This window comes from Balearica regulorum, chromosome 15 (assembly GCF_011004875.1).
Source record: "Balearica regulorum gibbericeps isolate bBalReg1 chromosome 15, bBalReg1.pri, whole genome shotgun sequence".
Taxonomy (NCBI): domain Eukaryota; kingdom Metazoa; phylum Chordata; class Aves; order Gruiformes; family Gruidae; genus Balearica; species Balearica regulorum.
In genome coordinates, this window is record NC_046198.1 from 12,911,238 (window position 1) to 12,938,718 (window position 27,481).

The following is a 27,481-nucleotide window of genomic DNA, read 5'->3' on the forward strand; positions in this document are numbered from 1 at the left end:
TTCCAGTCTACTGAGGTGGGGTTCGGCCGAACCATTTTTCTGGAAGCGAAAAGTGGAAGGCGCCGGGACGTTTAACTGCGCTGACGTAGAGTGAAGCCTTTCTGCGTTTTCGGCAGCTCAGCAAATTTCCCTGTCCAGTGCTAGGCGGGAGGCGACAGGACAGCGCACTAACGCGAAACCTGCCCGCCTCCCCCCTACAAACCTTCCACCATGCGCTCGCCCGGAGGCTGGCGGTGCCCGTGCGGGCTCTACCAAGCTCGTATAGAGGGGGAGATGCGCAGTGCTACGCCGGCGCGTTTGTGTTCTGGCGCGACGAGCACACGGGCGGCAGCGGCAGCGGCACCCTCCCGTCGGTGGTACGGCCCGACGAGAGCCGCCACATCGGCCCCGCGAGGGCCCCGGCCGATCGGGCGAGATGGCGGGCTGGGACTGCCGGCGGGGCGGGGCGGGGGCAGCCAGGCCTGCGGGCCTCCAGCGGCCGGAGCGACTTGCTGGCTCACAGCCGGCCACGGTGGGTTCAATATGCCAGGTCGTCTCCGAGCATCGTAATAGTCTCTACAGGATTTTTGTGGGTTTTAAGTAACGTTTTCTGTGAGGTAAAAAACAATGCTCGCCATCCCACACCACTGCTGTGACACCCCGGTTAGCGGGAGAAGCCTTCCGGAGGGGCAGCAGGCCTGACTCGGCGTGGTGATCTTTTGGTACAGGCAGCAGGACAAGACTAATATCCCTCCTTAGTGTTTTCCAGTGATCTGAGGTATTACCGTAATCCTAACATCTTAGTGTGACTTAAACTGGTAAAGTTCTCTCACGCGGGCTACCAACATGGCCAACTTTCTGAGAGAGCTGACCTCTCTTTATCGGTGAAACCATTACCTTCTGTCCAGGGCACCTCAGGCTGATGCAACAATATTTAGAGTGTCATTTTTTTCAGCATGCGTGCTAATATGATATATTCAAAGTGGCAAAGGGAATCTAGGATTTGTCTTGGATGCTTTCCTCAATTCAGAGGAAAAAAATGAGAACAGCTCTTGAGGAATAGTTCATCTGTGTTCACTTCCAAGATGAATGCTTGCATTTTGTACAGGATTTTTTGGTTTTTTTTTAGCTCAGTGCTTTCAATCAAATCATACAGAATAAGAATGCCAGCATAAAAAATTAATGAGAAGAGCAGAACAGGTATTGTACTTAGCACTTCAAATTTAGACCCTATCTTACATTGCAATATCTTTCATGTTTTGATAAAATCCTGAGAGAAGATATTTAAGCAATGAAGCCAATAAACCTCAGTTCTGTAATTTATCAGCTAGTCACAAGATGGCATCCTAACTCCGTTCAAATTCAGTTGGTTGAGCCTGTCAGCTCTGGATGGAAGCTATGGGCTGTGCTTATGAATGGAAATGATGACTGGCACTTTCTGCCCGTTTGTTTTTTCCCTCGTTACATCGTGGTAGTTCACCACACTTTGACTTGCTGGTTTGCAGCAGCATTGACACACTGAAGCGTAAAGAAAATGCCATTACCTCTCCTGCCATCACAACGATAAGTTTTTCCAAATGTGAGGTTCAATCCATGGTCGCAGCTGGGTGCTCTTCAGCAGCACGTCCATGGTCGCTCCCACCAGTGTTTCACCACTCGTGTTGTCTGTGCTGTTGGAGTATGCGTTTTTTGCGTGTTACCTTTCTTCCTGTTTGCAAGCTACCTACTACTTTTGCAATCACTTTGGTTAAACGCTGAATCTAAATGTTGGATCCTCCTTTCCTATCTTTGCATAGTCTGCTATTTGCACCTTCCCTTACTTTACAGCAACTTTTGATTTATCTTCTCTTGCTTCCTTCCTTCCTTCCCCCTTTCCTTTCTTCTATTGAAATTTCCCTTCAGTCCCTGTGCTACTATCTCACTGTTATTCTTTGTCTTCCAGTCCTTACTCAGCAATCCAAAGGTGAGTGGAACAACTTTCTAAACCAGAGATTGTGGCACTGGCAGCACAAGCCTGTTCCTGTAAGTATTCCACATGCAAAACTCCTAATCAATGGGAAATTTTGGGAAAGAGATCGAGCAGGAATGGCTTTTTGTAACACAACTGTCAAACCAGCAATGCCTCATGAATTTTACTGAGTGCAAGTGATCTGAGAATGGTGGAGCTGCCAACACTGTTTCCTAAACTGAATTCTGAAAGAGTAAGCAAGCTTTTACGGTCTGTATGAAATTGTATCTAATACTCATAGAACATGCACAGAATGATGCATTGAAAGGCTGGGGCCTCCGGTAGTCACGTACTTTTGCTTTACATTTGTTACCTGGAACCTACTGACACGTACTTGCTCTTTCTTGATTATAGTTTCTGTATGCTATGGGTTTTCTAGAAGCTTTTGCCGCATTTACCGCAAATATGGAAGGGTTCAATAACTTATGTCAAGCACAATCTTTCTGTCCCTCTTCAAAAATTATTTCTGCAACTGAATTATTTTTCAGTGTTTTTCTTCAAGACTCCTCCTGTGGACTGCAAAAGCAATCTTCAGTTGAGAATGTCTTATTTATACCAAATAAATAGTTATGTTATTAGCTTAAGTACAGACCAATCAAAAATTTATAGCTAAATGAGAACATGTTGATTCCTCCATTCATTTTCTCAAAAAACGCTATATAGGCAAAAAATTGTGTAGCGCTTAGTTTTCAGAAGTGCTGAGCATGCAAAACTCTCCACTCGGCTGCTGTATAAACATGATTTGAAGGGCCTCTCAGCTTAAATAACACCATGCGTTTTTAATTTTGTACACAGCTTTAGTCTGCACCCACGCTCGTGGGGATGTCGGCTGAAATAGCGCTGAGGCGAGAGGCAGAAGGAAACAGAGAATTACTCAAGGCATTCATGTCTTGGTAGCAGCATGAGCAATTTCAAGGGAGAGTGTTACCATCGTAATTACTTACACCTGAAATAATTCTCACTTCATAATTTTCTGGTTTACTTCTCTCTGCATATAGTGGAGATCATTATTTATCTTCCCAAGATTAATAAATATAAGGAACATTAATTAGTGAATGCATCCAATACTTTGGCTATTAAAAATACAAAGCCTTATGGATTGGTAGTATCTTAATCTGGAGGTTCAGAATCTATATGCATTTTTGTGTCTTGCTTGTTTCAGGAAAACCACTGTACAAAACATATGCCTGATTTTTCACCAATGTCAACTGTATCATTCCTGACTAATAAAGCACAGGAAGTGAAAAAAAAATCACTAATAAAATGAGAGGCATTCATACCTGAAATTCTTATTTTTATGCAATTTTAGAAAGTGTATTTGCGTTCCAGATGCTCATATTTCTGTGCTTTCCTGAATAGGTTAATATTCATTGCTACCATATTTACTAGTGCATTCCTTCTGGTGCGTTGCATAAAATGCTATAATGGCTTTTCCTTTGGAAAAGCATTACATACCTACTTTAACTTATAATCAAGAATATTTCATTAAAATCCAAATGCATCCAAAAAATCAAAAATACTGAGTATTGGAAATACCCTGATTGACTAGATGGCAGCACAAACTAAAGGCTGTGGAAAAGGTAACTCAAGGAAAGAAAATATACCAAAAAGTTGTCTTGGGATCTCTCATCTGACTTGAAATATGACATACAGCCTCTCCATCGCTCGCCACGTGACTGGGAGGACTGTCTTATTACCGCTACCAACCATTTATTTACTTCTCGTAGCGCATGATGAAATCCGCTTGAACTTCACATTCCCGACAACCATCCTTTAGTTTTCTCCAAAAATTAATTTGATTTCAGAATAAAGCCTCTATTAAGCCCATGAGCCAATCACTTCTTTTTCTATGTTTTAAGATGTTGGAAAGATTTATTACTAATCTTGAAGTGGTCTAGAGGCGCTTTGAGCAATCCAGTCAGCAGCAGGGAAGGCTCGCTGCTTCCCTGGGTGCCTGAGCCCCTGTGGCGAGACAGCCGACACGTCCCCGCCAGCCATCAGCCCCCAGAGCTGAGGGGTCTGTTGAAGCGCTGTCACAAGCGATGGCGTTTTGACATGTCCCCGGCGAGGGCAGCCCAGCCAAGGTTCCTCGCCGTGCTGTGACCACGAGCAAAGCCCCCAACCGGCCCTTGTCTCCCGGCCGCCCCACGCCCCGGCCCCCCGGGAGGCCGCCTCTCCGCCCGCTCCGCCCGCGCTGACAGGCGGGCGCTGCGGAGGAAGGGGAGGGCGGCCGCCGAGCCTTGGCCTCACATGACTACTGCCGCGATGGACGGCGAGCCGCCCGCAGGCACCGGCACCGGCACAGGTACGGGGCGGCGGGTGTCTGCAGGGCGGGAGCGGGCGGCGGGGTAGCGCCGCCCCGCTCCCCGGCTCCAGGGGCGCCGCCGCGGTGCCCCTTCCCTCCCGCTGGCGGCTCGGGGAGGGTGACAGGGCTCCTCGGGTGAGGTCGGGGCTGCTCCCCCCGCCAAAACCTGAGGTAAAAAGGCGCCGCCGCCGCCCTTTCCCCCTGGGGCGGCGGGTGCCCGGGCCGGCCCCGACCCGCGGGGGGGGCTGCTCCGCTGCCGGGCCCGTTTCGTGGTGGTGGGGTGTTCCCCTCGCGAAGGTGGCCTCTGCCCCTTGGTGAAAAATAAGGGAGAAGCGGTGGTGGGCGGTGGGTTTGGCGGGCCCGGGCAGCGGGAGGGCGGCCCGGGGGCGCTGCGGGCAGCGTTCGTCGGTCGGTCGCGTCCCAGTGCCCGACGGCTCGGCAGGTCGGCTGCCCGGGGAGCCTTTCTGCCGGGGCTCGGTGCGGGGACAGGGCGCGAACCAGAACTTTTCCTCTGGAGAGGCGTGCGGCTGAGCGCCTCCGTAGGTACTGGAATTACTTTATACCCCGCCCGTTAAAATGGACCCAGCGGCACGGTAAAGCATGCGGGGAAGGGTTGTGAAGCGGTTCAGTAGGCACTGGCACGGTCGGTCCCGGACGGAGGCCACGTCTCCTCCTGACAGACCCGAGCCAAAAGCAGCTCCGGCGTGGGAAGGGAGAAGCAGCTCCGAACACCGGAGTTATAAGAGCGCGCAGCTCAATGTGAAATCGAGAAACTTGCAGCCAAATGCTGCCAGCACTTGTTGTGAAATGAGAAATGGAGGGAGCTCCTGAGTGAATTAAGAAAATAACAGCCTCATAACAGTTAAACTGAGGGAAACTTTTAGAGGGGAGCAGGATAATACCATTCTCTAGAAGTTTTCTTAAACTGGCCTAAACTTCATGCTGGCAATTACTGCTCTGTGCATAGTACTTTTTTTTTTTTTTTTTCTCTGTTTGGAAAGAAAAACTAGTGGAGGTTACAGGTGGGTAAGTTTTATGCAGGGAAAGGTGGTTTGGTTGGATTATATTCAGAATCCACTGTAAGTGTGCTTTTGATAGGCCTGAGATGCTCCTGATGTGGATAATGCTTATAAATAAATTATTTTGGAATATTTCTGTCCAGGACTGATGTAAGATATTGGGATATTGAACAGCAGCCTTTGTGGAAAAAATGTCCTACTGTACCAAAGAGAGAGCTTTTTCAGGTATGTCTATTATGGATTGACCATCTCCCTCAGGACCCTTATGGAGATAAAACATTTGTCTCTGAGTGTTCTCAATCTGATTAACTTCCACACTGGTGATGGTGCTTCTGTGACTGTCCAATCTGCTCAGCCTTATTTAGAAAAGTTGGCTTTCTTTGACAAAGCTTATATTGTGAACATGAGAGAAGGTACATAATGATCTAAGCAAAAAAATATAATGCTGTGAAAGCAGGAATGTTTTCATATGTAGCATCATGATGCAGGTTCCGTGACCTTGGAAGTTTCATACCCATATGTAACTTTTTTTGAGATCAGTAGCTTGTCAGTGAATATTGGAGGAGGATCTAAGTCTCCTGTGTAATAATGAGAGTTCTGGCAGGGACCGCTGCTGTCTGCCTATGGCAGCACATGCAAATGCTGTTTTATTTTGCAGATTTAAAAGTACTTTAACACAATCAGGAGAAAAAAAGAAAACCGATGATGTCCAATACATTAAAGTCAGTCTTGCAAAGTTGTTTGTATTGACTTCCCCCCTGCCCCCCATTTTGCAATGATTGCAGGGAACTAATCCAGGTCTGTTGGCTGGGATGGGAGCAGAACATCTTTTCTTCCAGTGGTAAATCTTTAACTGTGTGGGCAGCCTGTAGGAGGGAGGGCTTGGTAGCGAGGCCTGTACCAGGTGCAGACAGTAGAATTTGAACATAACCACTCTGATTTCCCCCCTGATCCTCCAGTTTTAGTGGGTTGGTGCAGGATGATGGAGAGAAATGTATCAGTTACAGGCGTGTGGAACTGGTACAAAAGGAGGGAAGCTTTGATGATTGCTTTTCAACAGATTTTGAGATGTGAATGAGCTTGCTCTAACTATAAAACATGTGAAAAGACCATCGGGAGACTGCAGTGTGTAGAGTGGCATGCCATTTTTTAATGGTTAAATACTAAGATGAAGTTTTTCCCCAGCGTAATTGAGACTTAGAAATGTGCAAAGCAGATGAGAAGCAAAACAAAAAGATAAACAGTTTCTTCTAATGGGGTTTTCTTGACCTGTATAAGGAAGGATGATTGTGAAAACTTGGCAATTTTATAGTTAAGCTAAAATACCCTTGTAAAAGTTTCCTGGAGAACAGTTGTATGTGTTATTGCTTGTTGGGTTACCTTTTTGGTATTTGAATTTTTACACTTCCAACCTCTGTTAGAGCTAGTGTGAAAAATGATAGTTTGGCAATCGTCCATTGTGAGCTGGGAAACTGCCCCAGTGAGGACTTTTGTCTCTGTAGCCTTTGGGAACATTCCTCAATGGACTTTTCTCCCCTAATCCTGTTATTTCTTCAATGTGTGCGGCTCCATCTCACTTCATTGTGTTTGCTGCAGCTTGGGACTGTGGCTTCGTGGCCGACTTGGGAATGGAATGTATTCCTTGTATTCCCAGACTTGGGAAGTCATTTAATGATCTGACAGCATAGGTAAAAGAACGGGGCACTAGGCTTAAACTTAGTTCTTTGTTCTGTTGCACAGATTTACTGTGTGACGTTGGAAGGAGATAACTTGGTGTTGGGTTTTTCTCACTGCTGTAGTATGTGATTGCGTTATTTTGAGAAGAAGTCAGAGGCCTACAGCTGCAGGGGAATGGAGAAATGCTAGTGCTTTTTTGTTGTTATTGAATAAAGCTTAGATAACCTCAGAAACCCAGACCAGCTAGCGCAGGATGCATTTTTGATGTCTGCACTGAGAAAACTGTGGTAGTTTTTTTTGTTTGTTTGTTTTTAAGGAGAAAACCAAATGTTAGAGCCTGCTTTCCAACATCTAATTTTATGATAGTATGTGTATTATTTTATCTTGTCTTCTTTTGGCATTGGATAACTTGTATTTACAGGGCACTATTGCACCATCTCTTAAATAGAGTGAAGCTAAGTATGATTACTTTTCTTGTACCTAGTAAGAAATATGGACCTCTCTTCCACGTTGAACATACATCTGTGTATCAGTTAGCTTTGTTAGATAAAATAGACTGATGCCTTTGCATTGCTGCTTTCTAACTGAGAATTGCATGGGTTTAAATTCCTTAAAACACCCGAACAAGTTGCATACAATTGTCTCAAATATGTAAAGCCTTTAATAGGAAGAAAGTTTTGTTTGCCTTTTTTTTTTTTTTTTTTTTGGTGGGACTTCTTTTCTTGTTTTTAGGGGATTTCAAATTATGTAAGCATTTAAAAAAAAAAAAGGCAAGGAAGTGAATCTATTTGAAGTTGTAGTTGAAATCTGCATCAGCTTTCCAAGAGGTTGATGTGGAATTATGGAGGAATGTGTTTGACACAATGAGGGGGAAAGGCATTTCCATAATTCCTGAGGCTTTTCATGAGAAGACAGAAAGGAAGGGGAAATGCTGATGAATGATATTTACATTGCTTCTTTCGTATTCCTGGCCCAGGAGCTTGTAGTGGAGCCCTCATTTTTACCAGGGAGAGAAATCTGAGGTATCTGAGCGCAAAAATAGTCAGTTCTTGTACTCCTCTGCGTTTCCCGTGGGTCGGGTCACCACTGCTCTGCAAAGCCGTGGCCTGTGATGATAGAGAAGATATCTTAGCTGTTTTTCCTAAAGGCTTTGCTTCCTTCCAGACTCCTTTCTACTTTTAGAAAATCTGCTGCTAATGTACCAAGTAACTCTATGGCACCTTCTGCTTAGGTATGTCTAATAAATTTAACTGATTAGCACCCTGGTGAAATAAAGTGGTGTTAGTAGCAGCCATCTGTAAAATGGAGATAAACTCTCCAAATTTGGTTGACAGAACTTAAATAGGGAAGGAGATCTGTATTGTGATTTACCACCTATGCTTCCAACCCTTGCATTGCCCTTCTGTATGTGCTTGCTCACATGTAAAACCTCTGTGCAGCTAATCAGACACTTGGAAATTCTACTTTGGGTTTCATAAATGCGTGACTTTAGAAATTTTGATTGAGGAGACTGGTAACGCTGTGGAGTTACTAGATTGCTGTCTAGTTGTGTGAATAGGAGTAACGAACATTGGGTGCTAACTAAAGCATGAAATGTGTGGCATAAAGTAGTGAAGCTTTCTATTTTATTTGTTCTCTGGATAAGTTTCTCAACTCCTTTCAGTCCAAAGGCTACCTCTGACTTGTCACCAAAAAAAAAAAAATAAAAAATTATGCAGTGTTTTCATAGTTTTTTTTCCTTTACAACCAAACAAAAATTAGGCCATTCTTTGAATGCTTCTTTAAACTTTTCTTTCTTGTCACCTTGTTGTCTGCTTGTTTGCATATGTATGCATATATGTATTCTTTTTAGCTGTTATATCAAATTGTTTTCAGTTATACCAGGGCACTTCCTGGTATCTTATTGACAACAGATTGAGAAACTGCTGTAGCAAAAGGCTAGCTTGCACAAAAAAGCTGATTTTTATTTTGCCTGCTTCTCTGTGTTCCAGGGGACCGTTCCATACCTCATTTCTGTATTCACTTGCTGCTCTGTGTATATAAGCTTTACTAGATAATGATCTGCTGAAACCAAATGGAATGTTTTCAAAATTAGCTGTTCTCCAGCAGAGTGCGTGATGGGAAGCGTTAAGTGTTTTGTTACAATGCATGTAAATCCTTTTACTGGTTAAACACAGGAGCTCATACCAATGAGTTCCCACTATTATCCACCATTCCTGGCCAGGCTCTTGAGGCTGTTCCTGAACTGACTCCTTAGTAAGTAGAATGAAAAATGGGCTGAAGAATAGCTTCAGTATATATTGATCTGCAGGGTTAATGTTAATGCTGTAATAAGCATTTTCTAAAACAGGTAAACAGCTGTTCCAAAGTCATCTTTCTGTATTCTCAATCCAGTGTTTGAGGGTGTAAATTCACCCTGAGTAGCTGTCTTGATGATATGGAAAATGCTGAGATTATTAATTAAACAATAATTACTCAAACTTGTTTATATGGTTGTCTGATTTGTGTGATTTCACACATTCGGAGAAGGCTGAGATCTAAAGAAGCTATAGAATATTTCAGGAAGAGCCAAATGTGTGAACTGCTGATAAAGAGAAGGTATTTCCTGTAGGTGAATTTTAGCAGGCAAATTTAGAGAGTAACTTGATGATGAAAATTGGCAAAGTATTAGAAATGAAAAGAGCAACGTGACTGAATTGTCAAAGGGACGCTGAGTCTTGTCTAGATCTCTCTATGGGGCTTCACTTTGTCTTACGGGATAATGTGGGTTCAGATCACAGTAGGGAATCTGAGAATCCTCTTCAACATCAGTTTGGCTGATCGTGCTGCAGGTTCCTGCACTTACAGATGAAATACTGAAGGATTCATGGTTCATACTAGAAATCTTTTGAGGAAATAGGTGGGTTGCATTTTAGCTAGCCCTTCTTTGGGAGGCTAGCTTGTGGTGACTGCCTCTGGAATGTGAGCCAGTGGTTTAGCAATACAGAGGACTGTGGAATTCTGTGTGCACATTGGAGGAATAACAAAGTCTTCTGTGTCATGTTGCATTTCACTGATGTTTCTTGAGCAATTAAAACCAAGAATTACAAGGGTGCGTGCCCAGAGATCCGCTGTTCTGGAGAGCGAGGCTCTCTTGTGTTTTCCATAGGTTTTTTTTGTGTATTTTTGATACTTCCTCTCGATAGTGTGATTTATTATACCTTGCTGCCCCATGAAAGGTCAGGTGGGCAAGGATTTTTCTACACTAGAAGATACTTTGCCTTGCTATCTGTATTCTGAATTGTCTCTCCTCCTTTCCTTCTCAGTTCAGCATCTATCCGAAAAGTGGATATACAAATATGTTATCACTTTATCCAGCAGTACCTATGTCAACGCTGAATGAGCTTGCGTTATCTTACCACAGATTTCTGGCAGGTAACTGGAACTTTTTAGATGCTACGTAGGTGGGGTTAGTAGGTGATACTTTAGTCTATTAAAGCAGAGGTGTTAAGACTTGCATCTCTGAGTCACGTTAGCAAGAATCTGAAGCCTGATGAGACGTGTGGGATAAGGTCATTTGTCCTGGATTTGGTTTGGATTCCTTAAGCTGTTCTATGGAACAGAGAACGAAATGTCTGTTCTGAAGCTGTGTATTTGAGGAATTGGAGATTACCTGTTTTTCCCATTTGTCAGGGTCTAGAGCACATGAAGGAACAGGTGGGAAATCCTTATCAGGAGGAGGTCAGGGTTTTCAAGTTAAGGATATGAGTTCTTATCTTCCCTCAGTTAATTTTTTACACAGTTAGCAATTTTTGAACTTATTTGTCAAAGCTTACTGAAATGGTTCTTGCTTCTATGGTGTTACTGTCTTTTTGTGTTCTGCAAATTTTAGATGTGTTTAAGAAGGGACAACCCTTCTGCACAATGGCAAGGAAGGGATGATTAATACTGCCTAGCTTTTCTAGGTAACTTTTCATCAGTGGATTCAACTTGCTTTGTAAAAGCTTGCTCGCAGTATCCCTCTTAAACAGACATATCCAGAGAGGAAGCAATCCATCTGTTCCAGACTCGAGAACAGAACTCAGGTATAGGTTGAATAGATTCCAGGGTTATATCCACATTTTTCACTCTGTTTCTTAGGTGTGAAATGGGTAGAGAAAAAGGATTGCTTTGAAAAATGTAAACTTCGTTTACAGTCGCATAATACGTGTAGATCTGAAGTCAAGTTGAGATAATGGACTGCACTCAGTTATTCAGTAAGAGAGCACTCTGAATCATCATCTTCACCCCTTCTTTGATGTAGTTTATCTTCCAGGGCCGTTTTCTTGAGAGACATCTTTTTTTGCTTTTGCATCTGGCTGAGAATCAGGTAGAATCCCTCTGTCCAATGCTGTCCAGCTATGACTGAATTCACTGTAAAAAGCTGTTTGTTTTTTAGCTACAAGCAGTGGAATAGGTATATTTGAAAGATTTTGCCAGAGCTTGCTGTGATTGAGGAATTGTTGGGTTGGTAGCCCTTGTTAGGAACCTTTTTCCCCTGCTCTTGAACTTAAGCATATTGACATAGTAAATTACTGTAATTCACGTCCACTCTAGCATACTGTCATAGAGTTTAATAAAATTATGTCAAATGAAGTGTCTCCTTCCTTTGTAATGACATGTAAAATTAATGTATTAAATTTCTGCAGCGCAGTAAAATAACAGATTTTCTTTCCTTCCATGACTTGTTCTAGGCAGGATCCAAAAGTGCTGAGCTAGGGTTTCGTTCATTTTGGCAGATCCTGCTGTGGTGGGAGCTGGACAGACAGGAAATGCAGGCCTCTTAGCTGATTCACAGAACAAATTTGGCCTGTGATTCTTCTTTTGCTTAGTAGAGATGTCTTTCTGACTCGGTATAATTGGCGGTGCTCCTGGGTGTTGTGAAAAGGGAGGTACCAATGTCTTGAACGTGTGTGAAGTAGCATAGCCTCCTGGGGGAGTGGCTTGACTGTTACTCTGGTTTTGTTGCACCACTGTGGGAGCAGTGAGCAAGGGAACAGAATATTTTAAGGCTACTTCTTTTACTTTATCTTATCAGGTCTACTGGACTGTTTTCCCCTTTTTGTCTTTTAGATTTGGCAAAGCCTCCAGTAAATGAACCGAGGGAACCGGAACAGTTTCTAATGCAGGCGCCCCAGGGAAATCCACTGCTGCTTTCCCACACCCTGCAAGAGCTATTGAGCAAGGATAGTGTGCAGGTGGAGCTTATACCTGAGAAGAAGGGCCTCTTTCTGAAACATGTGGAATACGAGGTTTCCAGCAAGGTAATGTGAACAAGTATTGGTCTCAGCAAGAATGTGTCCTCTTGAGAATGGTTGTGCAGGTACTGTTGGCAAAGTCCTGTCTAATTTGAGAGAGATGTTGGGTGATGCTGGTTTTGAGTAGGCCAGTTGTATGGGATTACTTTCAATGCAGTAGCATTATGCTTTCTTGACCTGGGCTTCTGCAGTATGTAGCATCTTCTAACTGTGGTCTGATGGATGGTCTGCTACTTTACTGGCTTGAAACCTGAGCTCTGTACAAAAGCAGATGTATAACATGGAAAACTGAATGTTTTCGTAACTGATTGGTGCAGGCAACTGGGTACTGCAAACTATTTCGAGCTAGTGGAGAAATTGTGTTGGTAGTGCTAGACTGAAATCCTTCGTAAACAGAAGAGATACTGCAAATCCTTCTGCAGAGTCTAGGCCGCTTCCAGTTTACTTGCCCCAATCCTGACCTGTAGGTTCTGCTCTTGGCGTAAGAGAAGATTGAAGATGATATATCTTTTCCTATTTATAGAATGGCTAGTGAAATAGTTCTTCAGTAGCTTCCGTGTGTTTTTTCAAGAAGGAAATCTGTTCACTTCAAAGTAGACCATGAGCAATTTACATCTCCCAGGCCACCAAAACATCAGTTATTGAGCAACAGTCAAACTGTTGAAGTCACTGTTGTATGTATTCAGAGACGCATCTGGATCACTTGTCTGTAGTGGTGTTTTGAACTTTAGGTGGTTTAGCTTGATGTGCATAAGCTTGTCAAAGACTGTTGTGAGGGGGAAAGGGCAGACACAGTGAACACTTCTGCGGACTTTCTAAGATTCGATGTTTATTTTTGCCCTGATTTCGGGGCACAAGACTCTGTGACCCTGGTCATCTCTCTAGATTTTGAATTTAGGAACTCATTGCCAACTCCTTTCAGTTGCTGTCATCTCTCCTACGGTTCTAGCTGTAGAATGATACTTCCTCAAAAAGAAGCATAGCTTGGCCTTGAGCTTCATCTAAGATCTGCAGCACAAATCAACGTCAGATTTCAAAGCAGGCAGAGGGAGGCCCTAGCGGCTGTGTCCGTTGTGCTCCAGTTATATGCCTCATTGCTTTATTTTTGAAAAAGCATAGTGCCAGGATAAGTGGTAGATGATGTGCAGTGCAAACATAGTGAGAACGGGCATAGTGTTGTGTAGTCTTTCTTATTAACTGCTCCAGTAGTTGAATCTGTAGTAATAGTGTGTGGGGGGTTGTGGGGGTTTTATTTACTTACTATTTTAAAAGGATTTCTGCCTCCTAAGTGTCTTGTTCTAGCTGCTAGCTAACTCCTTTTGGAATGAAAAAAACAGTTTCTTTGTCCTCTTCTACATAGTGATCTAAGAAATGCAGAGTAAAGGAAGGACTGAGGTTTTGAAGGAGCTTTCAATCTTTGTTTATAGATCTAACATCAGTGAGATCTCTCTCTTTTTCTCTTTTGAGGTTCACTTAATACATCAGTCATTTGGGCTAATACTTAACATGATCTAAGACTGTTTTACCACTGCTGGGTTTGAAACTGATTTAGAGAAAGTTCCTAAGAGCTAGTGCTCAGGGCCTTGCAGTACTTCAAGAAAAGAGCTCTCTAGGGCACTTTAAGAGTGTCGCATTATTTCTAAACGTTCTGTCTAATTTGGAAGACCAGAGAGTTTGAGGCAGTGATGATACGGAACCACGGCAGATTTGGGGGTATTTGTAATTTCTTGGGAAACCTCTTCCTCTCCATTGCATGGTCTGTTTAATCTTGTGTGTAAATGAAATCTGACTTATGTTTTTAACTGGAAATATTATTCTCAGAAGGACTGCAGTTAGAAGAATGCCATCTCTATTCATAATCAAAAGGCAGCTACCTTTTGGAGTCTTTTCTCCCTCTTTTTGGAGTCTTTTCTCCCTCTTTCCCAGCACAAGGCCTCTAAAGATAAGAAATATGTTGTTTCTGCAGTTTCTGGGTGTGATTTCTCTATCTTCTTCCTTTTCTTTTTAGTGCAGCCAATCGCAGAAAAAGATATTATGGAAATGCTGCTGATTGTCCAGCCTATGTATTGATTTGGGTTTTTCCCCTCCTTCCTTTATTGCAGAGATTCAAATGCTCAGTCTATAGGCGCTATAATGACTTTGTGGTGTTCCATGAGATGCTACTTCAGAAGTTCCCATATCGTATGGTGCCAGCACTTCCACCAAAGAGGATGCTGGGAGGTAAACCTGGGTCTGTCTTTTGACTGGAGGGGTTGCAGTGCAAGCATGATCAAGATGATACTGTTGAAACTAAATGTTTAAAAATACTTTGCTTCTGCTTGGCTCAGAAAACAACTCTGAGGCTATAATACACAATTTGGAGGTATGAATTATTGCCATCTAGAATACTCTATACGTAAGACACTAATATAAAATTTCAGTGTGGGGTTGTTTTTATTTTGTTTTTTTTTCCATGGAAGTCTGGTATCTAATGAATTTTCTGGTAAGATTTGAGGTGTAATTCTACACAAGAGCATGGCAGAGTTATGGCTATTGAGTTTAGGAAAATAGGTTACGATGATCGGTGCTGTCAGTGCAGAATTGCTACCATACTGTTGACCAGCTGTAGTATGTATTGTAGTGAGATGTTTTGTGAAGTGTTCAGCATAGAAAAGATTTGTGGAAATCCCATTGTTTTTCTATAGCAAGAGAAGAGTAAAGATTAAAAAAAAAATAATTCTATATTAAAAGGCTTAAAACTGCAGAGGAGCTGATGGCATAAAAACAACAAAATTGCTTCTCCAGTGAGACCGTACTTGATCCTGTTGAGTTAGTGTAGGGTCCTGACCTCATACACCCCTAAAAGGGACTGGCAAACACAGTGATGTTAAGTGAACAGCTTCAGCACTGTGTATTATAGGATTACCTTGCACAGAAGCCTTATGATGCAGGCAGTGGTAATTATACTTTCTCAGTTTGTGTACAAAAAGGTGTCTTTCTGGCAGATGAACCAACTGCCTTAAAGTAGCTATTGCCCTTTTTTTTCCTGTTCTAAAAAGGAGCTAAAAAGGATAACCAGAAACTCAGAACTGAGGCTGGAATCGGTGTCAGTTAATTAAAGTACATTTTAGCTGTAAGAATAGAAACCAATGAAATATCCCAAGACTGCAAGCATATCAAAGCTTCCTCAGCTGTATTTTTTACTAATTTGAAATATTTGCACTGGTTTTAAACTTTCATTATTTCAATTGTTGCATAACTATATAAAATCCTGTCTTGTTTGCTGCTTTATCTGTGAAAGAACAAGCTTTTCACTGTCTTGTCTCCTGCTTGTGCTGCTAAGCTTAACATGTTTCAATAAATAATTGATTTCAGTCAAGGAGTCTTATGTATTGCTACAGTAAAGAGGAACTGTTAAATAGTGAGCAGAGCGGGGTATATAATGGTCTGGAACAAAGCAAAATAATAGTGCTGAAAAGCTTCAATGGTCATATATTTTTATGATGGAATGTAAATTGTGAAGACCTTTCTTTTGAGGTTGCAAAAACCCGTCTGTTGAATTTGACCTGATTCAGTGTTCTCAGCCAGAATTTCCAGAATTTCCACTTCATGCAACACCTGTAAGCAAAGTGACCGTGTCTGATTAATCTCAGTGGAGAGAGGATGCTTGAAAGAAGCTACCAATATATATAATTTGTCAGTCACTGTTATTTCCTTGCGTTGCCAGTGTGTTGATATTTCTGTGCATTCACTGGTGCATTTCTTCCCAGAGATACCATATGTTTAAGAAAAAACTGATAGGATTAGTTCCCGAACTGTGCTAGGAGTACAGTCCTAATACAGTCCAAAACTGTGTTAAGGCAGAGAGTGATGATTGTCCAGTGACTCTACATATAGAAAAGCTGTGTAAGTGGTCTTAATAGCAACAACAAACAGGAAAAAGGAAATGGAAGTTCTTGTTTCTGAGTAGGCTAATGGACTGACAAATGGAACTGCAGGACACAGGATTTGATGGATTAGAGGATGGCGCTGATCTTGGAACAAACTAAAAAAAAAAACCCAACCTTTTATTCTTCTTCTAGCCCCCAAATGCTTAAAAGTATAGAGGAGAGACTGTTGAGGGTACAGCACACTGAATCTGGCTCTTCAGAATAGTGAGCAAAAACCTCATAATTATTTGTGGGATGATCACTTTGCAAGTGGCAAGAAGCAGTGTGTGGTGCATTTCCCAGGAGTCCCAAACAGACTGAGATTCCCTTTGGGGACCAGCTATGGAATTGATTCAGAGGAAGAAAAATCTTTGTACGCCCACAGTTTGTAAGTGGAGGCTTCAGGCCTTAGACTTGTTTGTTTATCCTGCTTACCTGAGCCACCCTGTGAAAATAAGCACACATACATATATATGCCGGATTTCAGTAAGATGTAAAGAACCACTTGAAGGAATATTTGTTCTGGTGGTCAATCCAAAAGATCTGTCTTAGGGAGCGGACAGCTTATAGGTAATCATTCTTTGGTTTTGTTGCAGTGCTTTAGCAAGGGTTATAAGTACAAAGAGATTATTGGGCTGAGCACTTTCTTTGTTCTCTTTCAGAGCAGCTCTAATATGCGTGATTAATTGAAATGTAATGTTTCTTCCTGTAGCTGATCGAGAATTCATAGAATCTAGGAGGAGAGCGCTGAAGCGTTTTATAAACCTGGTGGCTCGACATCCCCCTTTCTCAGAAGATGTGCTCTTGAAACTCTTCTTGTCGTTCAGCGGCTCAGTGAGTACTTGTTAGCAATGGTCTCAAATTTGCATATCTTCCTGTAACTGCTTTGCTGGGCACAGAGTTCAGAGTTGCTTTTTACCTACACATTATTGCTTCTCGTGATGAGGAGAATTTTCTCTCAATAGGTATTTCTGCACCTGGAAAGTGGAAGGTAATTTCGTTCAATGCCAGGAGTATAGTATTTTGAAAATGATAACTGTTTATAGGGGAATACATATTATCCTTCTCTTTATCTTAAACCTAACCTGAGTAAAGCTATATCTGCTAAGTTGTGCCTTACTATTGCAATATATCTGAGACCTGTGTGAACTGCCTGTGTGTTACTTAGTTCTTTCATGCTCGTTTCATTCTTTATATTCTCCAGGATGTACAGAATAAGCTAAGAGAGTTGGTCCAGGGAGTAGGAGATGAATTTATGACCTGCAGATTAGCTACCCAGGCCAAGGTATGCATATGAATTTCTTGCAACATATTATTCTGGTTTAAATGTCTCTCTCCTCCAGGTGGATCAGTTACGGCATTTGTTGAGTGGTGAAGACTTTAGACAGGAGAGAGTTGTTTCCAAAGTTTGAAGGACTTTTGATCTTTCTGATAAAATTACAAGTTTAAACAAATATTTGATTCTTAAGGGCCTGATATTTCTGGTTGAATGCTGGTTCATGAATATGATAAACAATGAATCCTTCTCAGAACATGTTTCTCAGTAATTACTTGTACTTGCCTAACAAACAATTGCACATGCTGTACAATTTAAAAGCTAATACCTAGATTGATGTCTTCCCCATGTGTTCATGCCCTCATTCTGTCTATCAACCTCCCCTTGTGGGAGAGTAATTTGGACTGTTGTAGAAAAGTTTAAGTTCTCCGTATATCTGTTTATCCCAATGACTTGTGCTATGGCAAGTTTTAAATACACATTCACTGTGTTCATTGAGCAATTTTACAGCAAGTTGTTGTTCAGGTTCCTGCAATGCTAGCTGAAGGTTTTGCAAATGGAGCTTAATTCAAGCTTTTACCAGTGAACACAGGTCAAAAAGAGCTGGACTTCGAGTACGTGCATGACTTTGCCAGGCTGGCAGTTACTAGTAGCATCAGATCAGAACCTGTGAGCTTGAAACCTCACAAACCCTGTTTTAACTGCATAGGAGAATTGCAGGTTTTGCCAACTCTGTCTACACCCGGTATTTGAACCTCTTTATGCCTCTGAAAATTAGGGATATTTGTATGCCATCTGACTTGGACACCTACATTGTGAAGCTAATCTCTTCAGGGTTGTTCGAGCATGGCATGAGAGAGCGAGCATGAGAGGGAAACCTGTCTCTCTGCTGACTATATGATGTGCCCACAGTTAACGTATGTGAATGTGTCTCTGATTTGTCCACTAGTAATCTCTCTTGCACTTCTTCAGGACTTCCTTCCAGCTGACATACAGGCCCAGTTTGCTGCCAGCAGGGAACTCATCAGAAATATTTATAATAGCTTTTATAAGCTTCGGGACCGTGCGGAGAGGATAGCTTCTCGAGCCATTGATAATGCCTCAGATCTTCTCATATTTGGAAAGGAGCTAAGGTAGGTTGGGAAGAAGAGGATTTGCTAATGTGAATGCTTCTACTGTTGTTTCGGAGCTCAAAACTGTTGTAAGGTTTATTTGCAAATGGCCTGGTAAGAATGGGTATTTCAATGCATGCTGTAGGCCATAACAACATTTTTCCTACTAGAAAAGAAGACAATGCATGCTTTCCACTAAGGTTGCATTCCATAGAGCAAGAGAAAATAAAATATAAATACCTTGACATGATCTTATTGTCTCTTCTCCCAGTGTATACACAGCTCTGCGTTTGTGATTGTGCAGTAGTAGCTCAGCACTGAACTGCTCTCTGCAAATAAGTGTATCTACTTGGTGGAATTTGTCTCCTAGATTTGAATACTACTTATCTCTTCCTAGTGCTTTGGGCTCAGACACTACACCGCTTCCTTCCTGGGCTGCTTTGAATAATAGCACATGGGGGACTCTGAAACAAGCCTTGAAGGGTCTGTCTGTTGAATTTGCCCTGCTGGCAGATAAGGCTGTGCAGCAGGTGAGTTCTGTACTTTTCTTCTTCTTGTAAAATGAAGGAGGTGTGTTGCTGCCTGAAGTGTTTCATCTTGAATCATGAGTTCTGTGGACATAGGCACTTAGAGAGTTAAAAGAGATATTGTAGTCCAGGCTCACATCCTCAGCCACCAGCCTGCTTGGTCAAGCTTGAATGAAAAACCTGGACTGTGTTTAATGGGGGAAAAAAGTATAATGGACAAGGGAAAGGAAGGAAAAGCCTGCTTTCTTTTTTAATTTCAAATGGTTATTGGACAAGTTAAGTTGTACCAGTATACTGAGCTGTTCGAAAGTCCTGCATTCTGTCTTATTTGTCTGCTGCAGAGAATCCAGAACTACTTACTTTTGAATCAAGTTTTGACATTCTTGTACTTAAACATTGCATGAGAGTCGTTCAGACAAAAGTGTCATATTCCTGTGCAGTGTGATAATGACTCTTACAATAATGTGAGAACATGACAGTCTGGGAAGGAAAAGTAATAGTTTTGTCTTCACTTCTCTTCGTCTCATTGTGTTAAAATACTCAGCATGCTTTTATAGATCAGTTAGACCAGATATTCTTCTCCTCTATTGCTACAGGAAGAAAAGGTAGTACTTAGTAAAATAAAAAAAAAAAAGTGGTGAAATTTGGCTTGGTGTCTCATCTCTTCCTTCTGATGCATGAAATATGGTGAGCATGCAGGTATTTATAGCTTTAATGGATTAGTTATCTTTGTAAGAAGGAAAGATGAAAGATTGGAGGAATCTGCAAGAGCAAGAAATTTCAGGGAGAGAGCTGAAAGGACTGACACACAGGACCGTGAAACTAACTCCCTCTGTTATAATGATCAGTCAATTGGAAAAGCTGTTCCTGCTCCCGTCAGATCTTTGTTCTGCATACTGAAGACTGAGGATTCCAGTGCCATCTGAAAGATTTTTGATGCAGTTGTGTAAGCGTTGATGTGCCCTGGAGAATACAGTGGAGGGCCTGCATGGCCTTACATGGGTGTGAAGACCTGTTATGTTGGTTCTTGCCAGGCTTACATAAAATGTGCTTTTTCCTTGTTTTCTAGGGTAAACAGGAAGAGAATGATGTGGTGGAGAAGCTGAACCTTTTCCTGGATTTGCTCCAGTCCTATAAAGTGAGCTTTGCTGTTCTTCTGCCAATGAGAAAGTTGTTTAGAGCAAGCTTGTGCTCTTTAGAGCGTGTAACGCCAGCTAGATGGAAAACTGTCTGGGAGGCCAGTCTGGAGGCGAACTGGGCATCTGGCAGAGGGAGGGGAGTGGCTGTTGGCTGGTAGCTGGCTCTACAGCCTTACTGGTCAGCTCATCTTGTGATGAGAATTTGCCAAACAGCAAACCCTGCAAGGAATTTGAAAATATGACTGCTTGAACTATGTGGATCAGCTAACTTTTTCCCAGATTTGGCTGCTGTTGAGTCAAAGCAGTGAATTAGATGGTTACTGGTTTGTTCATGCAGACATGAGTTCAGTTACAAACGAAAGAATTTTTGTTAGTACTAATCTTTTGGTCCTGATATTTCTGGGCAGGCCTGGACTGAAGTAGAAGGACACTGGCAAGCTCTTACCACAGTTAATTGCCAGCACTTAATATTGAGAAGGGCACAAAAGATAAGAGGCCTGATAAGATCCAAAATGTTGGCAGAAGTGATGTTCCAGATTGCCTCTTAAGCTTACTGGTCTGGGTCCAAGCGGTTTTGTTTCTTGAATTCTTTGCTGCCAACACTTTTTTGACCCTCTTGAAAACAAAGAAACAAAAATCTGCAGCATAGAAATTTCATAAAGCGTGACCATGTGTTTGTGTTCCTGATATACTTGGCTTGCATACTTTCTGTCTCTCAGCTTCCGCTAAGTACCTGTTTTTTCCTTTTCCCATAAAGGACCTGTGTGAAAGACACGAGAAGGGAGTATTGCACAAGCACCAGCGAGCATTGCATAAGTACAGCATGATGAAGAAGCAGATGATGAGTGCCACCGTGCAGAACAAAGAACCAGAATCGGTGGAGCAATTGGAGTCTCGAATTGTGGAGGTAGAGCAGATTCCTGGGAGAGCAAAGGGTGGTTCTGGACTCCTGTAATGGTGCCGCTATGTAGCTCAGTCATATTTGCAGAAAGCCATTAGGCCAAAAGGGGAACCTGTACTTTGGGTAATTTGAGGTACCTGCTGTGCTACAAGGAAAACGCATTTGTTTTCCTCAAGACTTTATTACTGGCTCTTTGGCAACATGTCATTTGCAGGAGCTGTGGAAAGCAACAGTCTGCATGATGGAAAGTGCAGTTGCTGTCATATCAAATGGGTCCAGGAACTGCCTTTTTAGGTTTTTGGTATGCGTTTGAAATGCTAGTGTGGTGAGGAATGCTGTTTTCTCCTGCTGTGAGTGAACCTCTTCGGCACCCTCTTCCTGGCAATGTATTTCACTGAGTTCCTCTTCTTTCAGCAAGAAAACGCTATCCTAACCATGGAGCTGCGGAATTACTTCTCTCTGTATTGCTTGCATCAGGAGACACAGCTTATCCACATCTATCTGCCTCTCACGTCTCACATTTTGGGGGCCTTTGTCAACTCCCAGATCCAGGGTCACAAAGAGGTGAGTTCTTCTGGACTGTGCGCTTTTTCCCAAAATATAAATGAGAATTTGAATGAGTTTGTACCCGTGGGCCTTCTCCTTTTACCATCTGTCCAGCTGGGCTCTTTTGTAGCTTCCTAAGAAGTCACCTAAGGTCTTTCCAGTTTGGAGTGAGGATCAAGACTGGCCTCTAACCCCTTTAAAAGACTGTATCTTCTTGCAGCAAGTTGCTGTGGTGTTTGGTTTTTTTTTCTTCTCTCATCTGCAGATGGCCTTACCCTACAGGTAGTTGAAGAAGACCCAAGCATTAAATAACTTGCTATTTTGTAATGAATGATGTGTGTTTGCTAGATGAATCTGCTTTTTGTTGCGCTATACAGAAACTGTATGACAAGGAACCACTTCCTTATTTTTGCTCTGAATCCAAGAGCTCCCTTTTGTTAACCCCTAAATAGGACCTATGGCATTCCCTACATACAGACTTTTTTGCAGTCGTTATATTAGCAAAGTTTCTCTTCCTGCAGCTCCCTTCCTTCCCTGCAGTGAAGGAATTTGACCAAATGGGAAATTTCCTTTCCATGCACGCTCAGGAAAATGCTCAGAGGGCTGCATTATAGCACCGGTCTAAAATGGACGATCTGGGTCCTCTGGACTTCCCCAAAGTACTTCAGCAAACTTGTGGTACTCTGAAACTACTCCTAGAAGAGAGTGTGGATAGGTGATTGCCTACCGTGTTGTCATGTCTGTTTTCTCTCCTTTTCCACTTGCAGATGAGCAAAGTTTGGAATGAATTGAAGCCGAAGTTGAGCTGCCTCTTCGTGGGATCTAGCAATATGCCAACTCCACCATTGTCACCTCCAGAGGGAAACTTCTTCTCCAATTAATGCTCTGAGCATCTAGCATGGAGCAAGAAGTGCAATCAATGAAGGGGTGGGACCTCTACCTCCAGATGTTAGAATGAATTCTCCAAACAGCTATTTTTTATTTGATTTTTTTTTTTTAATACTGCTGCTTTGAGCTGCTCTCTGATTTAGACAGACTGGATGTGGGGCAGAACATGTGGATATAAAGACAATCTCTTAATTTTGAAATGCTCTAGGGCAGAGCTGATGTTTGTTATCCTGCAGACACCCTTCATGGGGTCAGGATGTGACCTGATGCAGTGAGTACTGCAGTGTTGTGGCTGATGCCTCCGTATCTTGTACTAACAGTCTTCCGGTAATGTTTATCTGCACACATGCTGACACATCTCTGCACATCTCTGAAGTGCTGAGATGAACAGGATATCTGAAGCACTTGCTCGTAGTAGAGATGGATTGCCTTTTAAGCTTGGGAGGGCCTGTGTTAGGGGCATCTGGGCATAAGGAAGGCTGAAAGCCATCCCCCATCCCACTGATAGGTGTCTGGATTTGATTTCTTACCGCTAGACCTTAGCGCAAAATACGTGGATGAAGTGGTTGGACTCGCTAACCCAGCTGGGTGGGGGTCAGTGCTGCTGTGGGACGGGCTGGGCAGACCCACTTCTCTGTGTGCTTCAGGTCACAGTTGCAGGGTAGCCTGGGGACTTGCTCATGTTTTTCAGTTTGGGGCCAAAGATGACTGGATTCAGGAACTCGGAGGAGTTTGCCTGGCATAAATGAGAAAATAATTGAATAAAACACTCCTTAATTGTAAACTGCTCATACTGTATGAGCAGAACAGCCACAAGGTATTTTATTTTATTTTCTTCTGGAGGTTCTGACATCCATCTATTGAGTAGCTGTTCAGGACTATTGGAGAGCTGCTGACCCAAAGGCTGGTGTTTTCTTTGGTCTGATAGAAGATGAAGTATCCTGTTACACTGGCAGGCTGGGACTCAGTGCTGATAAAACTCATTAGCAAAAAATCAGTATTTATCAGGATGTTACTGTCATTCTTTTTCTTTTTTTTTTTTTTCTTTGTGGCTCTGGGTAGCATTGGAGTGTGTTTGTGAAGAAGAGAAGACAATTAAGTAATAGTTCCCTATCTGTCTAAAAAATAGCACGGTCCTTGGTAATGGGGTTTTCAGAATGATTTGTAATTGTGATGAAGGGACTAAACATTCTCTGTGTTTCACTTTGTATCTCTGGTGACTTTCCCTTGTGAGACAAAGGGCAGGGGGAGGAGAACTTGCGTGTCATGTTACCTTAGGGGAAACGGTGCTTATCCTCCAGAGAAACTGGAAAGTGAAGAAACTGCAAACGCGTGCAGCAAAACTGTACGTGAACAGGGCTCCCCTGAACCGAACTTCTCTGGGGCCAAAATAGCTGCTAAAGGGGAATTTGAGGCTTGGCTTCTTAACGTTTTCTTTGAGTGGGTAAAAAGGAAGCACATTAGCAAGGATGAGTGCTCGATGTTAAACTGGAACCGTTACAGTATTTTCCCATTGGGGAACTTCCCCGTTAGCAGGAAATATATTTAAATCCTCCAATCATTAAAGCTTTTTTTTTCTTTTTTCTTTTTGTTTTTAATTTAGAAAATTCAATGCAACATGAAACTCTTCCATGTCCAGGGTTAGTTTTGTCAGCTAGGAGCAAGATCACTTATTTGCCTAGTTTCACGAGACTGGCATAACCATTACACACACCCCTCAAAATGTGGTAAAGTGTACTTAATGTGGGTGAATTTCTTGGGTGCTGGGCCTTAAGAAGTGTGTAGGGAGTCTTTTTAACAACCTTGCTCAGAGAGCATTATTAAGAGCTTTTTATAGCAACTCAAATGTTAACTCGCTTTTGAGTCTTCTGCATATTGGCTTTGACCAATGAGAGATTAACTGTGAACGGCTGTGACAGATGTGATTCTCTCTCCTGAAGATTTCCAAAGTGATGCAGAAGAGATTCTGCTCACAAGCCAGAGCAAACTGGCTGGGGAAGGAAATATTTCTACAGTACAGTAACAAAGAAGATAATTATCTCAAGAATGGCACAAAAGGTGCCATTTTTTTGTTTGACCTTGTCTTGATTATGAAGATAGTTTGTCATTAAAGTGCAGAAAGTGTGTTACCATATTTTTAAATGCTCTTCACTCCTAGCATCTCTCGAAGGTGCTGGCTGGTTATGGCCTATCATTTGCATCCTCCCTCATTTAGCTTTGTTTGCCTGATGTGGTGAACGGTCAAATTCAGAAATTACTGTATATTTTGGGGCAAGATCTGATACCTATATGATGGATCTTCCTCGCAACTTGTCTGGCTGGGGTAGATGCTGGGCTATGTTCTGTAGGAGTATTTGCAAAGTATTAGTCTGAATGGAACTTTGCACTTCTCGCATTTAGGAAAAAAGTTACAATTTTGGACTTTATTTAAAAACAAAAACCAAACAAACACCAAAACCACATTTGGGCTTTAGTCTAACTTCTCTTTCCTCTTCTCCTTCAAAGCAAGAATTCTACAGTCCAAATGCAGAGACTGTAATAATGATAAACACAGAGCACACAACCTGTAAAGGAACCGGAATTCTGTAATTTTGCGAGAACACCTGTTCCTCCATTGTCAGCCCTTGCCTCTTTGAGGAGAGCAGTTTTGGGGGTGGGGTTTTCTGGTTTGGATTTTACTCTGTTCACCTAGTATTTTGGGAACAGAGGCGTAGTATTCTCAAAGCTGATATAGCTAGTGGCACTTTCAGAGTTTTTCATACTGGACCGTCAAGCTTCTGTCTCGTTCCTAAACAAACACATGCATATGCTATTTCATACAACCCTTAGTTTGTAAACCTTATTTTTGGGAGACCGGTCAGTGTGCAAATAGCACTACTATGTTTACCTCAATATGCAAGGGAATTCCTTACTGTATTTCTCCTGTTTAGTTGAGGGATCTGTCAGACTTGGAGAGCAGCATGAAGTACAGCTTCCTTCCTCTGGAGGAATGCAGCAGGGAATCAATCGTCTGTCTACCCTAGTCAAGGTAGGGGAAGCGGTTCTAGTTACCTCTGTGCTATCACCTCCTGCAGCAAACAGCCTAGCTAAACGCAAGGGCGAGAACAAGACTTAATGAAGTTGGTTCCATGGCTGGTAGCTGGGTAGACTGCAATAAACACTAAGCAAACCAGAAGACTAACTGGAAAGCGCGTGCCGCCTGTCCGAGAACCAATGCTCCTGTAAGATGTAGCGCCAAAGAGTTAACGTGCCTTCTTGAATGGAAGCTTTCTGTGTATTGCTTGAGCTCATGAGGACTTACGTGTTTAAAACAGTAATGATAAGAAAGGTCTCCAATCTTCCTGTCAGTGTCTGTCAAATCTGTCGTGGAGGTACCAGGGTAGTAAACAGCCGAGAACCTGAAACTTTACCTGAAAAATGTTTTATCAAAAGGGCTGTTTTTGTCACTCCTGAGGTCTCCTCTGCTTTCCAGTTGTGGCTTTTTGACCAGTATCATGTGTTAAAAGGTTTCCAAACTATATTTACAATACAAACTTAATCTTTGACCCTTCTTTCCCTCTTCTTCCATCTTCCTTGCGAGTTGCTCCTCCTAAGTTGTAACATGTTTTCAACAGTGCCTTGCTGCATTTCAGTGCTTTTACTCTTCTACTTTGATCATACAAGGGTGTAATTCCTGGAATTTGTGACAGGCTAATTCACAATCTTCAATTTGTGCTGTTTCCTAAAAGACAAAGATCACCATCTGGGGACAGAACTTACTTAAAACATGTCATTTCCCACAACTGCAGCACAAGCAATAATGTCACTACTCTGACATGAGCTAAGGTCAGTGCTGCTGAAGGCATCTTCATAAAGATCGCCCTGACTGCAGAAGAGGGGATAGCAAATAGAAGTGCAAGCCTGAGCTGTGCTTGTTCTCTTCCTACCTAAACTCCTGGAGGAACAGAAAGTAATTTGCTCTTACAGTGCAATTTACAGTTTCCACCAGGAAATAAATCAATGTAACTTAAGAGGTAATGGCTGCCAGTCACTCCCTTTCCTACCATGCAGTGAGGTCTCACATCCTGTTAGAAGCCACCTCTCCCCTCGTGCTTATTTTCTGTCCTCTTCTCCCCTCAAGCCATTCTCTCTGTTGGAACATTCAGAAACCCTCACTGCTGTCCCAGAAGCAGAGGTATCAAAAACTGTAAATAACTTGGGGTGCAGCACAAAAGGAAAAGGAAGATTCTAAGGTGTTAACTGTTCTCTGAGTCTGAGCTGTGGCTTGCTGAGCATATGAAGAAGGGCATTTTTGAGTGGTATAAATTATTCAGAACTGCTGGAGGGAGACAAGAAGAAACAATCTTGTTCAGAGGGTGTGAATTTTGCCTGCCTGGAATATACTGTGTATCTTTGCTTTGCTCAAATAGCCTTATGTATGAAGCACTTTATCCAAACGCAGGAATTAAAGAACTATTACTACAGCTGGTAGACTGGAAATGTTTACAGATCCTATATTACATTCCAAGATTCTATCTGTAAGTGTTATATGTGTTTGTAAAAGTGTTTAAAAAAAAAACCAAAAAAAACCCCAACAAAACTTGTTTAAGAAGTTACGGATGTGATGTGTTATTTCTAGCAGAGTTTGATTAAGCTTTTGCTGCCTAGCATGCTGCATTGTGCTGACCTGAAATGCTGAACTGGTCACATGTGGCAAAGCCTGCAGCCATGGGTGATGGCACTTTGCAACATGGACTTGCTGAAAGTTGATTTTGTTCAGTATATTTTTGCCTGAAATGCTCAAAACAGTTCACGGCAGGAGCTGCACAAGCGAAAGCAGGGCTCAAACACTGCCATACATCTACCTCTGACTCTTGTTCTCCTAACTCCTATAACCTTACGCTACCTTCAGCTGGGGAATCCCGAAGGGATCTCTAACTA

At 42.4% G+C, this 27,481-nt stretch overlaps 1 protein-coding gene across 3 annotated transcripts; it reads left to right on the forward strand.

The window, feature by feature from the left end:
* Nucleotides 1-37: 37 nt before the first annotated feature.
* Nucleotides 38-27,024, forward strand: SNX8 (sorting nexin 8). 3 transcript variants are annotated; one of them, XM_075767463.1, is made up of 11 exons: nucleotides 38-511; nucleotides 12,080-12,270; nucleotides 14,367-14,484; nucleotides 16,885-17,006; nucleotides 17,377-17,457; nucleotides 18,421-18,581; nucleotides 18,958-19,090; nucleotides 20,157-20,225; nucleotides 20,984-21,133; nucleotides 21,542-21,691; nucleotides 22,441-27,024. In XM_075767463.1, the coding sequence occupies exons 1-11, from the start codon at nucleotides 211-213 to the stop codon at nucleotides 22,552-22,554; spliced, it is 1,590 nt and encodes a 529-aa protein (XP_075623578.1). In that variant the 5' UTR covers nucleotides 38-210; the 3' UTR covers nucleotides 22,555-27,024. The 3 variants fall into 3 exon arrangements, with proteins under 3 accessions (XP_075623578.1, XP_075623579.1, XP_010309122.1); XM_075767464.1 differs by lacking the exon at nucleotides 38-511 and adding an exon at nucleotides 4,205-4,292; XM_010310820.2 differs by lacking the exon at nucleotides 38-511 and adding an exon at nucleotides 5,455-5,536.
* The last annotated feature ends 457 nt before the right edge of the window (nucleotides 27,025-27,481 follow it).

What these genes read in the sequence shown, in the direction of transcription:
- SNX8 (XM_075767463.1), top strand. Translation starts at nt 211, where the DNA reads ATGCGCTCGCCCGGAGGCTGGCGGTGCCCGTGCGGGCTCTACCAAGCT. An exon ending in AATACGAGGTTTCCAGCAAG is followed by an intron (nt 12,271 to 14,366) that starts GTAATGTGAACA and finishes CCTTTATTGCAG; the next exon opens with AGATTCAAATGCTCAGTCTA. An exon ending in TCTTGTCGTTCAGCGGCTCA is followed by an intron (nt 17,007 to 17,376) that starts GTGAGTACTTGT and finishes TATATTCTCCAG; the next exon opens with GATGTACAGAATAAGCTAAG.